Below are 14245 nucleotides of genomic sequence, written 5' to 3' on the forward strand. Positions count from 1 at the left end.
GTATGAAGTATGGTTCTTCAAGTCTTTTTTCATTTCCCTCTATCCAACCCCCTTCTATTTTTTCCCCATTTCTTTAGAAAGGTGCAAAATTCCTTAGTGATGCTGAGATCATCCAATTAGTCAATGCTAAGCATATCCCAGCTTACAAATTGGAAACTCTGATGGAAACCTATGAACGAGGTGTATCTATTCGTCGACAGTTACTTTCCAGAAAACTTCCAGAGCCTTCTTCTCTCCAGTATCTGCCCTACAGGGACTATAACTACTCCTTGGTATGTTATTTTCTTGATTTGAGCAGCTTTGCTTTGTAGCTTTAGTTTTTCAGTCTTTTTCTTGACTTGTCTTTTATACATACATAGTTTTATAAAACATCTTCCTTTTTAACTCATTTTACTGTAATTTTGTATTCTGCTTATGATATAGGTCATCAAAATTAAAAAATATTTTTCCTGTTTTTATGAGTCATTTCCTGTTTTCTTGAGTCATTACTCAAGACTTTTAAAGAGTAAATAAAAAACTTGGTTGAAAAATACACTAAAGCATTAAGTTTGAAGAAAGTTATTAATGACAAGGGCTGGGTATTTGCTATATAGATTTTCACTTGGTGCCTGGCTTTACCTTTTAGGTGATGGGAGCTTGCTGTGAGAATGTTATCGGTTATATGCCCATCCCTGTTGGAGTGGCAGGACCTCTGTGCCTGGATGAAAAAGAATTTCAGGTTCCAATGGCAACAACAGAAGGTTGTCTTGTGGCCAGTACTAATAGAGGCTGCAGAGCAATAGGTGTAAGTTGGCATTTATATATTTGCCTGTTTTAAGATACACTCTAGGCAGTGAGAAGAAATTTGGGGACAATCAAGGACACCTTTTGGGACAAGCAGAACTGTTTTCAGGATTAACATGCTTTTGTAACATACTCTTCATAGCTTGGTGGAGGTGCCAGCAGCCGAATCCTTGCAGACGGGATCACTCGTGGCCCAGTGGTGCGTTTTCCCCGTGCTTGTGACTCTGCAGAAGTGAAGGCCTGGCTCGAGACACCTGAAGGGTTCACAGTGATAAAGGAGGCATTCGACAGCACCAGCAGGTGTGTGTGGGGGGCTTATATGTGCATTTATGTTTATTTCAGAACCAGTGCCATCTTCTAGGATGGCTAAACATAACTGTTAACGTATTGACTGCCTAAGGTGATGTAATAAAATATCAACTTTCAATCCATTCTTTCAAAATAAGTAATATTAATGCTTGGTTGGGATGGGGGGAGCAGAATGTTGATACAAATGAATATCTCCATAAAGGTTAATTAGAAAGAAATAGCGTGAGCTTGCAAGTTTGTGTGTTGGTTTTATAAGGCTCACTTTGATTAGGCTATTACTTTGCCCTATAAGAGTTTTGACCAAAACTTGCCCTAGGGCAGAATTGCCTGAGAAAAAGATTTTCCAAGCAGGATAGAGGTAAATATTAGTATAGCAGATTTACTTTGAATACAAAAAATTAAATTTATAAAGAAGTATAATCAATACAAATGATAACCCCACTATAGTTCAAGCTTATATGTTTGCTTTCATTTGAACTTTTAAAATTTATGATGACATGACTTTCTGCAGCCCTTCCTTCTTGCAGCATGTAAGAATGAGACAGAGTTGAAGTAGTATTCTAATATAATGTTTAATTAAAGAAGGTACATTTAATATGTAGTCTCCATGAGTTTTCTCTTATGTGTAAAATGAACCAACTAAGGTAGACTTCAAGATAACTTCCATTTCCTTAAAAAAGTAAAAAATAAAGTCTTTGCTTCTTTTATTTACAGATTTGCACGTCTACAGAAACTTCAGATGAGTGTTGCTGGACGCAACCTTTACATCCGTTTCCAGTCGAAGTCAGGTGATGCCATGGGGATGAACATGATTTCAAAGGTGAGCATGGATGGACTATATGAGAACTTGCAGGAGTGACTGTCCCTGGAGGGGGGAAACAGACTTGCTCTTTACTTTATTCCCTCTATTCCCTCCTGTACTTTTGAATTTTGTACCATGTTCACATACTACTTACTCAAAGAGTTAACTGATTGAAAGATTTTTATTGAAAGGTAAATATTGATTCATGTAACTCATGTTATATAAAGCAGGCATTTGTTGATTGGTGGTGTTTGTATTTGATATATTTAGACTTAACATTGTACATGTTCTGGGTCTACTCAGAAGGGCTGGGAGGAATCTGGGGATTTGTTCTTCAAAACTTTCTTAAACCTGAAAGCTGACCTCTTCTAGAGGCTTCAAGACATATTTAAGAAGCCAAGTTCATGTGTGTATAGTTCCTTTAATTATCTCCTTAGAAGATTGTGTATAGCTTAAATTTTATTCTACTGATATTTGTTGTTTATCAGATAGAAATGTAAAATGTTAAAGTCAATTAGCTAGGCTAATTGTGCTTTACCTGTTATAAGGACTATTCAGAAAGAGAGTATAGTGACTAAATACATACGCTTTAAAATTTTCCAATAAATAGTATAGCAGTTCCTGAAAAAAATAAAAATAGAATTACAAGCAGGATCTCAAAAAGACGTTCGTATAGCCATGTTCATAGCAGCATTCACAATAGCCAAAAGCTAGAAGCAGCCCAAGTGTCCATCAGCAGATGAATGGATAAATAAAGTGTGGTATGTACATAGAGTGGAATGTTATTCAACCCTAAAAAGAAAGGAAATTCTGACACATGCTAAATATGGATGAGCCTTGAGGTTCACTTACTAAGTGAAATAGTCTGGTCACAGAAAGACAAATACTGTATGATTCCCACTTAAGAGTTCCCTAGATTAGTTAAATTCATAGGGACTGAAAGAAGGGTGGTTACCAGGGGCTAAGTGGAATGAGGAGTTTAATGGGTATAGAGTTTCAGTTTTGCAAGACAAAGAGTTCTGGAGATTGCTTACACACAATGTGAATGTACTTAACACTACTGAACTATACACTTGAAAATAGTTAAGATGGTGAATTCTATGTTTTGTGTATTTTACCACAATTAAAAAAAAAACGCTTAAATTGCCAATAAGTATGTTTTGTGTTTTTGAAGTGTGAGTTAATTGAATTAATTTAACTTAATTGGAAGTCATTGGAAGGCTTGTTTACATTTTATGTAAATCCTAATGACTTTCCGTTAACAACAAGATTTACTTTAATGTCTGACTTCTCTTTACAGGCTCGGTAACTTGGGCCTTTGGGTAACAATTTAATAACTAGAAGAGGGAATTTATTACATGTTGATGGTGGATTGAGTACTCACGCCCCAGTGACATGAATACAGTATTATATTCTCAATGAGTTTTTTTTAATATTCTCATTATATTCTCATCATCCTATTCATCAATGACTATAAAGAACTCCATTTTCATATCTAAAAACGTATTAGGAAAAGATTATTATAGTTCTTATATTTAGAAGTGTTAGTATTATTAGATACAAATAAAGCCTCTGATTTATAAATAACTGTTTTAATACAGTTTTTGCTGTTGCTGTTTGTTTGTTTCTGGCTAATAGGGTACAGAGAAAGCACTTTCAAAGCTTCATGAGTATTTCCCTGAAATGCAGATTCTGGCAGTTAGTGGTAACTACTGTACTGACAAGAAACCTGCTGCTATAAATTGGATAGAGGGAAGAGGAAAGTCTGTTGTTTGTGAAGCTGTAATTCCAGCCAAGGTTGTCAGAGAAGTGAGTGATTGGATGACTTTTATTTTGTTAATCTTTCATTGGATTACAAAATTGGGAAAAGTAATATTAAGGGTTAAGTAAACTTGAATATACGGGTGTGTTTTATCTTATCTCACCCATCTGCCTGTGGGTGGCATTCACGGAACAGACCTTACTGATAATCTTCTTATTGAGGATGGGGCTTACATGGGGCCACGTCTACACTCCCTTGTTTTCTGGAGGTACAGAAAGTAGATCTGGGTAACCCACTCCTGAATCTTCTGGGGGAAGATGTAAGATGTGCACCACTCTGTTTTCTAGGTATTAAAGACTACTACAGAGGCTATGATTGAGGTCAACATTAATAAAAATCTGGTGGGCTCTGCCATGGCTGGGAGCATCGGTGGCTTCAATGCCCACGCAGCGAACATTGTAACTGCCATCTACATTGCCTGTGGACAGGTGAGGGCGCCAGCCTCCACCTTTCTTGTCTTGCGTTGTTCTAAGTGAGATAAGTTTTATATTTTTTCCTTTCTGTTTTTTTAAGGATGCAGCACAGAATGTTGGTAGTTCAAACTGTATTACTTTAATAGAAGCAAGTGGTCCCACAAATGAAGACTTGTATATCAGCTGCACCATGCCATCTATAGAAATAGGGACTGTGGGTGGTGGGACTAACCTGCTCCCTCAGCAAGCATGTCTGCAGGTAAGACACATGGGGCACAGGCTCCAGTGACCTCAAGCCCAGTTCCGACTCGTTGGGATTCTTTGTGTTTCTACCTGATACCACATATCGCTCCCCTCTCTATTTTAGCCGGTCTTTTCATTCGTTTCCCACCGGCCTAATCCAGTGTGTCCAAGTAAAGCATGTTCAGGCACGGGCTTAGTAAATTGAGAAAGTAGATTAAGAGAGCAAATGATTGTTCATCTGCTCTGAGTAAGTGCACTTCCAGCCAGGCTGTGGATGTTAGGTTCACTGTGGTGTATTCCATTGTTAGTACTGGCTGTCAGATCTTGGAAATGTAGTACTTCCACTGGAGCCTGGTTCTATTCTAATGCCATTGTAGTTGCCCTCATTTTAATTGATTGAATAGGAAGTTGTTGCCATGCCTTGAAGGGTGAGTCCTGCTGTGTCTGTCCCTGGCTGCAGATGCTAGGTGTTCAGGGAGCGTGTAAAGACAATCCTGGGGAAAACGCCCGGCAGCTTGCCCGAATTGTGTGCGGTACAGTGATGGCTGGAGAATTGTCTCTGCTGGCAGCATTGGCAGCAGGACATCTTGTCAGAAGTCACATGATCCACAACAGGTAAGACTTAAAGATTTGTTTAATATGTTTTCCCTATACTTAAAATATGCAGTAGAAAAACCTACTTCTCAGATACAAGTCCTAACTTAAAATTTTGCGTTCCTGATATTTTGTATATCTCTCCTTTGTCTTTTTCTGCTGTAGGTCAAAGATAAATTTACAAGACTTCCAAGGAACTTGCACTAAGAAGGCAGCTTGAATAGCCCGACAGTTCAGAACTGAAACACAGGCGTTGGGTTCTAAAGGACTAACATAAAATCTGTGAATTAAAAAAGCTCGATGCAGTGTCTTGTTGAGGATGAATAGACATGATCAGTGAGACGACTGCTTGGTTTTTGGCTCTTTCAGAAAGTCTGAGGTTCTTCTTTCCATGCAGAGTTCTCAGATCTGAGAAGTTTACATGCTTTACATGCTGTGCTCTTTGGAAAGATCTCAACGTGGATATTATGCCTTTATAGTATCACAGATGGTAAGCTACAGCACACTTCTGAAAGAGAATACAGCTGGAAAAACAAGTTTTCTTTTGATAAAATTCTTGGAGTTCATGGTGATCAGTGTGAGATTAAACCCTCCTCCTGTCCACACCCGCCCTAGCCCCAATCCTGGGTTGAAAATGGATTTTTAAATTATACTATAGCTGACAAAACTCCTGATTTCATAGTTAATTTATTAAGTCTGGGTTGTAGACCTTTAAAAAAAATAAGAGCTAAGTTTATTTTTTGTAAACGAATACTTCATTTGGTGCTGGTCTATTTTGATTTTTGGAGGTGATAGGCAACATGATTCTTCAGAAGGGGACCTGCTTTCTTCAGAGGAAGAATTACTCTTATTCCCAAATTACAGAATAATGTGCTAAGCAGTGCTAAACAGTTCTCTTTAAAGAAAAAAAAATCACTGCATTTATCTCTGCAGGCTATTTGTTCAGAGAGGACTCTTGTCTAAATACAAATGTTTGTCTAGATTGGCTATAACATATCTTTCAGCATATAAGCCTTTAAGAAACAGAGTTTTGTGCTTTTTATGAAAGATGCAAGAGCTCTTAATATTGCTTAGACAAAGGTGACTCTGTTTATCAATGACATACAAGTCTGTGACCTCTCTTAGAACTCAGGGGGTAGAAAACACAAGTTTGGAAGAAAATTACCATTTCTTGAAGCCAAGTTTAATTTCTTAAAAGACACTTAAATTTATTTAGCTGAAAAATCTAGGTAGTTTTTTGTAAAGAACTGTACCAAATTTGTATATGTTGTAATAAAGCTTCTTGTGCTAGGAGTTTATTGAAAGCGTTCAAGAAATAAACAAAAATCACCCGATATACTGGTAAAACATTCTAAGCTTGGGCCAGAGAAGGCAGTGTTCTTTAATGTTGTCCAGGAAAGCCTGGCTTGCTTGTTGAGCCTAATGAAGGGGAAGGTCAGCTTTCAGAGCCAGTGAAGGTGCTGTGTGAATGGCCGTGGAGGGAGTGTCCCTTGTCCTGTGGCCAGGAGGTTGGTGACTGAAACATCCACACAGGGCTCTTTGATGGACCCATAAAATCTTCCTCAGGGGGTCAGCAGAGTTGTTGAATCTTAATTTTTTTTTTTTAATGTACAACTTTTGTATAAATAATAAAGAACTCCTTATTTTGTATTACATCTAATGCTTCAAGTGTTGGTCTTGGAAAGCTGATGGCTCATGTAGAAGATGGACTCTGAGAAACATTCCAGTAATGCCGTGGCAGTACAGAGAGCCTCTGAGTGATTGTGTCTGCATTGTTGGGGAAGACTGACAATTTCTGTTTTATGTAAAGTTTAAATTGCTTCTGTTGTGACTTTTCATCCAGTGACTTTTTATCTGAATTTTTCATGGAAGTGGCAGTGAGAAATATTTTGAGTCTTCATTTTGGTGACTGTAACCAATATCTTGCTAAACTAATGTTTTGTACAGTTACTAAATTGTATACATTTTGTTATACTTTTTCCCCCAGTTCCAGTAAATTATGAAAAGGAGGTTAACACTGATAAGTGTAATCAGTAACCTTTTTTGTTTGGATTAACCATAGGCCTGCCTGAGACCTGGAAGCTTTAAAGTCTGGCCAGAGTGGTACCCTGTAATTCACACTAGGTGCCCCAAAACCCATTTATCGTTCCCATTGTCTTCTCCCACTCTACAACAGAACAGCAGGCCAGGGTTATACATATATTAAAACTATCTTCCTTATACTTTGAGTAGTTCAGATTTATCATCATGGACTACTTTTGGATATTGGGGGTATGACAGTTGAGAGGAAGAGGCCATAAAGGTTGGGCAGCCAAAACCAAATGGCCATTGCAGGTATGTACATAAGCTGTATCAACTGACAGTACAGCTTATATAGCTGAGGCTGGCCTCTTTAAAATCCCAAATTCTGGTGATTTTTGACTATACTTCTGCCATAGTTAGAGACGTGAACAGGTGTGTATGAGCCACTAAGAACTAAGCCCAGATACTTGAGAATCATTTTGAATTTTTCTCCCAAAATGGCATGTGATCACTTGTCTGGTCGGCCCTCTCGAGCGTGGGGCAAGCTGGACAGGAGATGGGAAAGTTTCGTCCCCTTACTGCTCAGGTGATTTGATGAGCAGTGAGATGCATGTGGCAGCACAGGATTTTTCCTCATCTTTGGAGAGTATGGAGAATTAAATCCAAAGAGAACATCTCACGTTGAAGGGTCTGAGCTCAAACAAGAGGACACAGAACAGCAAAACATCAATACAAATCCACTGTGTACAGAAGGTTCAAGTAAGAGCAGTAAATTCACTATAGGAATTTTTTTTCAAGACCAATGTTTCTCAAGCTGTCTTTCTGTTCTGGACATGACTTGAATTTATTAAGAATGAACTTTGCCCAGTTAGCAAAAAGATAACTTCTACACTGCAAGCCAAAAGAAGATGGCAAATGATTTATTTATATCTTAACAGATTCCCTTTTCCATTAAGAGATGCATGGAACCCCTCCTTCCATCACACACACATATACTTTTTGTTCTTTTCTTCCTGAGCAAGTTTGGGAGCTCCCGAGGGAGGTGTGGGTACTCTTGTATCAGGATGTGAGACACTTCCACACAGTTGTTCTCTAAGGCCAGTGGGAGAGACCCTCGTGCCACCAGCTGGAGTTAGGAGGTGGGACACGAGAGAGTGTTGTAATCCAGGGATTCTCCAGCTCCAGTGCAGCACACTCACCTGGGCTCCTGATTCCCTTGGTCTTGGGTGGGGCTGGGACTTCCACATTTCTTTCTAGTATTGCTGTTGCTGCTCTAACGGTGCTGGGTTTCAGTGTGAAGTGCCTGGTGTTACTGTGAATAAATGGTATTAGAAAGTTTTTATTCAGAAGCACACAGCAGACACCCACGGAGAGGCCAAGTGCTGCTTAATAGCTGCTTACTAAGACAGAATTAATCCTAGAGAGATATAACCAACTAGAAGGTATGTTATTTGGGTCTGTGTCTCCCCTCCTGCCCCCCACCTGTGAACCTGCCCCCCCCTTGGCAAAACACCAAATTATCTGCATTTTCAAAGAATGGAATGACTGCCCCAGAAAAGGACATTTTTAGCCACTTTTTCCCCTCACTTTCCTACCCCTTGGTCTCTGGTCTCTCTCCCAAATGAGACAGTGGGGGACCAAGGGGGAAAAAAGTCTACCTTTAAAGAGGTTCGTGTATATACCATTCCCTGCTCAGTACCCTCACCTCACCCACCCTATAGCCGCAAAGTTTGACTGCTTTGTACTGATACCTTAACTTCCCGGGATTGCGGCCCTGGAGCAGGGTCACTCAGAGGCAAGAAGCTGATTCCACAGACCATTCGACTGGTCAGTTCTGAAGCCAGAGGGCAGAGAGCCTAAAGGCAGTAGGGCCCTGTGCCATTTACTAACATAAAGCACACAGGCACCTTGTGTGTCTTGGCAAGAAAGTATCAGGAAGTAATCCAAAAGAAAAGGACTGCAGTCACTAACTAGCCTGTGTTGATTATGGAACTCCTTTGCTTTCCTGTCACTTGAAATTTGAAATGGTAAACGGCGTTTAGTGGGTGAAGTGGAGGGAGGGGACAGTGAAGGGAGCTCTGTCTCAGTCTCCACAGCAAAATCAGCTGGGATTGTATGTTAAAAGCAGTGGACACAGTCAAGCAAATCCAGAGTATTATTAGCCCTAAATGATGTGTGATGGAAGAACCTCATTCTGCAGCTCTCTCCTAGCCCTTAGTTCACAAGGGAGATAAACACTGGTGCCTCTACCTCCCTGCCCATTTCACCGTGTGGACTAGGGCTATAGCCTCAGGGCTCTAAATGGTCAAAACCCACCAAGTTTTGGTGCATTTTCTACCTCAGTCTCTTGATCTAGGGTATGGCCTGTGAACAACTTACCACATTTTTAAACCTTTATTGCTTTTAATAGGAAAGTAGACTCAGGTGTGTGTGAGCAGCCCACTCACCTCTGGCCATGGTTCCTTCAGATCCGGATGATCTCACCCACACTGCACAACCCTTGGTAAGCAGCCAAAGCTTGAAGCTGGCTTGCTGGTATAGCCTGGATAATTTAACAACTTTAAATGGAAAGCTCTTGAGGAAAGGCCCATTTTTAACTTGCTTTTAGGACAGTGCCTACCCAGGCCAGTAGAATCCAAACCTTGAACAACCTTGAGCACTCCATCAGAAAAAACAAAACTAAAATGATAAAGATAAAACAAAAGTTGAAATTTTTTGTTTCCATATTTCAGTGGTACATCTTGCCCACATTTTCCTCCAGACCAAGGTCTCTTGAAGACAGGTACCATGTCTTTTCTTGTAACCTAGTACAGTACCTTAAAATTAACGGTCCTCCGTGTTGTTGAATGACTGACACAATAAATTTGTAATTAGGACTTACTCCAAAGAGAAAATAATAGTTACAATAGGAAGACAAGGGCAGTGTTGAGGGAGCTGGGAATCCAGAGACCTCCATTTCAGTCAAGGCTCTGCCACTAGCTGTGACACCTGGGTTATTGGCTTCGTGTTTCTTTCCCTCAGTTTCCTTATTCGTATAATGACATAGTTGGATTGGCTGGCTTCTAAGCCCTTAACTGGCTCTACAAATTCCATGAAATGCTTTATTTACTCTCTCCTGTATATACATGAGCCAATTGCACTGATAAGCTAGAGTCTGGCTTATTAGTAGAGCTGATAGATGAACACAACAGCAGTGTCATAGTAGTGGCATAATCCAAGTATGACGGGAAAAGCACATACAACTGGAGAGGAAGAGTTGAGGGTTGAGGGGGCGGGTATAGTTAAGGTCAGAAACTGGAACCCTGAAGTAGGTTCTGGATGTTGACTGAAGGGAGGAGAGAGAGAAGTTCCTTCGAAGGTGAGCATGGATCACTGAGTGACTGGAGTTAAGTCCACCTGGATGGGATGATTTATTTGTAGAGGGGACCAAGGAGAGGCAGGCTGGTAAGGCAGATGCAGTAAGGCCAAACTCTTAAAATGATACATTGAACATCAGACTGAAGTCAACGAGTGTGGACTCAGTCCTTGGAGATAAGGGCACTATTGAAACATTTAGCAAGAGGCATTAGGTATTAAAGGATAACTCGATCAGGAGAAAAGAGGTCACTTAGGAGACTCATGTCTACCCTGATTCTGCAGCTCTGAATGCTTCCACATTCATTTACAAGCTTGGCAATGACTGCTGGGCAGCTCGTTTGAGGCACTATCACTTTCATTTCCCAAGTTTTAAAAGCTGTCACTATTACTACACTGTAATTGTCACTTATTCTGACATTAGCATGAGAATTATACACAAGTAAGAACATTAATGGTTGACTTATTCTACATCCAAACAACCAGGCACCAACTCCCACTGATTTTTCTTAGATATGTAATGCTCAAGAAAGCCCTTCAGTGATGCCCATTGCTGGTAGAATGAACATCAAGCTCTTTGCACAGCATTCAAGGTCTTCCATGAACTGCTCTGCCTCTTTCTGGTTTTCTCCCTCATTAGACATACCCTATAGGCTAAACCCCACATGACTTACGGTTTGGCTCAAAGCCCCAAAATGTTTGCGTCCTTCTTGTCATTATTCCTGTGTCTTATTCAGATTCCCGCCTTCAGCACTCAAAAGACAGTATATAGCACATATTTGTGGTTGACCAAATCATTCCTTACATTTGCACAGTAGAGTGCAAAGTGTTTTGAATACATTATCACACTCTTCCCCAAACAATCCTGTGATGTAGATGATTTCATATTATTTTATGGAAGAGAAAAATAGATTTAGAGACATGAAAACATCTTGGCAAAATCAAACGTGTTCAAGTGAGAGAGCCAGAAAAACTCTGGTCTTCTGGCTTCTAAATTTCATTCCTTTCAGTTTGTTGAATGCATGGTATCCAGAAACATGGGGAGAAATACACTTAGAAGTAACAGAAAAATCTACTGGATGTTACAAATGAAAAGTCAAAGTCACAAACCACAAAATAAATTGTATATTTAAATAATCAGCAGAGTAGACCAGCTTACTAATTTGGTGCTATTGACGTGCATGGAAGTTGGTGAACTTGTTAAAACACAGCAACACTCCATTCCCTATCTACCTTTTGAGGATACAACTGAGAACCAAGAATCAAAAAGACTTTCACACACCTCAAATGTGGTTAAGTCTACCATTAATGCACTGTATTGAAATGCTCTTGATCTCAATGTCTATTTCCTCTTAGTTTAGGTGCATTTCTAAAAAGCTTGGTTATGACAAAAACAGTGAATGCCAGATGTGCTGTTTGTTGCTGTATCCTTAATCTTGGAACACTTCATGGCATGTAGTAGGTGCTCAACAAATATTTCTCTGCAACTTGTTTTGGGTGCTGTAGAGTTAGTGCTACATATCTATATTGCTAAAATTGCTGGATGTTGGCATCTTGACTTATTGCCACACAAGGATTCCCTGCTGCTGGGCCCAGCTACCACTTGGGTCTCCCAATTGCAAAGAGTAGTAATAGAAAAGAATCACAGTAAACTGACTAGGGGTGGGTCCAAAGCATGTTTCAGTCACTACCTCAGTGGTCATTTTGCAGCAGGCTGCCCACAAAAGTGGTAGCTATGTTGAGTCTCATCCTTGGGTTGAAAAATCCAAGATAAAATACCCTCCTTGGGCTTGTTTGTGGTGATGTTTCATCCTTCCAAACTGGAAGACAGGAAGGCAGTTAAGGCACCAAATGAAGGCCAGATTTAACCTTTAAGACAAAATTTATAGATCTGGTGGGGTTCTGTGACATGTAGGTACTGTGGTTTTGTGAAGCCGGTACTGAAGTGTGTGATGTTAAGACCTCTAACCCCCAAAGGTCTAGTCTTCAAGCACGTCAGCTCTTCCTATTCTGCTAAACACTATATTCTAGACATTAAATACATAAGGCACTAAAAAGTAGCAGAGTCAAACAGAGAAAAGACTTGAGAGTCACTCAGGAGGCCTGGAATCCTGGCCCATTTCCTTATCTTTATAATACGGGTGGTACCACCAACTACTACCACCACCAACCACTGCTGCCGCCACCCAGCATGTTGTAAGGGAGGAAGTTAGATAAAACGCAGGCAAGTTATGTGCTATACATAATGGAGACATCCTCATTTAGCACCTCAACAATCCTAACGCCTGGGTGATGAGAAAATCCTGGTTGGGCATCTTTTAGTAACTTCAAAGATCTTTAAGATTTGTTCTAGCACTAACCTCACAGAATTCTCTGCAGCAGAACAAAGAGGCCAAATAAAGTAGTTTAACTTTATGATACTTGTTTAAGTCTATTCAAAGTGTACAGAGAGGGTTCACAAAAAATTTCTTAATTGGAAGACAATGCAAATGCCAACAATATGACTCCTCTGGTAGTCTAGTTCAAACAATGACGAGAAAATCTGGAAGACACTATAAAAACAATTCAATTAAAAAAAGCTAGTTAGAACTACACCTTTCCAATTTTGGAGATTGGTTCAAGATGGAGGAGGAGAAGGACATGCACTCACTCCCAACTTAGAATCACAACTAACTGCTGAAAAATCATTAACAGGAAGACACTGGAACTCACCAAAAAAGATACCCCACATCCAAAGACAAAGGAGAAGCTGCAATGAGACGGTAGGAGGGGTGCAATCACAATAAAATCAAATCCCATAACTGCTGGGTGGGTGACTCACAAACCAGAAAACAATTATAGCACAGAAGTCTACCCACTGGAGGGAAGGTTCTGAGCCCCACATCAAGGCTTCCCAACCTGGGGGTCCGACAACAGGAGGAGAAATTCCGAGAGAATCAGACTTTGAAGGCTAGCGGGATTTGATTGCAGGACTTCAACAGGACTGGGGAAACAGAGACTCGACTCTTGGAGGGCACACACAAAGTAGTGTGCGCATCGGGACCCAGGGGAAGGAGCGGTGACCCCATAGCAGACTGAACCAGACCTACCTGCTGGTGTTGGAGGGTCTCCTGCAGAGGCGGGGGGTGGCTGTGGCTCGCCGTGGGGACAAGAACACTGGCAGCAGAAGTTCCGGGAAGTACTCCTTGGTGTAAGCCCTCCCAGAGTCTGTCATTAGCCCCACCAAAGAGCCCAGGTAGGCTCCAGTCCTGGGTCACCTCAGGCCAAACAACCAACAGGGAGGGAACAAAGCCCCACCCATCAGCAAACAAGCAGACTAAAGTTTTACTGAACCCTGCCCACCAGAGCAACACCCAGCTCTACCCACCACCAGTCCTTCCCATCAGGAAGCTTACACAAGCCTCTTAGATAGCCCCATCCAGCAGAGGACAGACAGAAGCAGCAAGAACTACAATCCTGCAGCCTGTGGAACAAAAACCACATTCATAGAAAGACAGACAAAATGAAAAGACAGAGGACTATGTACCAGGTGAAGGAACAAGGTAAAACCTCAGAAAAACAAGTAAATGAAGTGGAGATAGGCAAACTTCAGAGAAAGAATTCAGAATAATGATAGTGAAGATGATCCAGGACCTCAGAAAAAGAATAGAGGCAAAGATTGAGAAGATGCAAAAAATGTTTAACAAAGACCTAGAAGAATTAGAGAACAAACACCTAGAAGAATTAAAGAACAAACAAACAGAGATGAACAATACAATAACTAAAATGAAAAATATGCTAGAAGGAATCAATAGCAGAATAACTGAGGCAGAAGAACGGATAAGTGGCCTGGAAGACAGAATGGTGGAATTCACTGCCGTGGAACAGAATAAAAAAAAAAGAATAAAAAGAAATGAAGACAGC

The 14245-nt window shown here is 40.5% G+C and overlaps 1 protein-coding gene across 3 annotated transcripts in view; it reads left to right on the plus strand.

Moving 5' to 3' along the window:
- HMGCR (3-hydroxy-3-methylglutaryl-CoA reductase) overlaps positions 1-6621 on the plus strand; it is a 53044-nt gene extending 46423 nt beyond the window's left edge. For all 3 annotated transcript variants that reach the window (XM_060143132.1, XM_060143134.1, XM_060143135.1), the window contains exons 12-20: positions 78-272; positions 626-784; positions 926-1083; positions 1807-1912; positions 3533-3703; positions 4004-4144; positions 4230-4388; positions 4833-4987; positions 5132-6621. In XM_060143132.1, the coding sequence (XP_059999115.1) occupies positions 78-272; positions 626-784; positions 926-1083; positions 1807-1912; positions 3533-3703; positions 4004-4144; positions 4230-4388; positions 4833-4987; positions 5132-5186 (1299 nt within the window). In that variant the 3' untranslated portion in view covers positions 5187-6621. The remainder of the gene's footprint in view (positions 1-77; positions 273-625; positions 785-925; positions 1084-1806; positions 1913-3532; positions 3704-4003; positions 4145-4229; positions 4389-4832; positions 4988-5131) is intronic.
- The last annotated feature ends 7624 nt before the right edge of the window (positions 6622-14245 follow it).

This window comes from Lagenorhynchus albirostris, chromosome 3, assembly GCF_949774975.1.
Source record: "Lagenorhynchus albirostris chromosome 3, mLagAlb1.1, whole genome shotgun sequence".
Taxonomy (NCBI): domain Eukaryota; kingdom Metazoa; phylum Chordata; class Mammalia; order Artiodactyla; family Delphinidae; genus Lagenorhynchus; species Lagenorhynchus albirostris.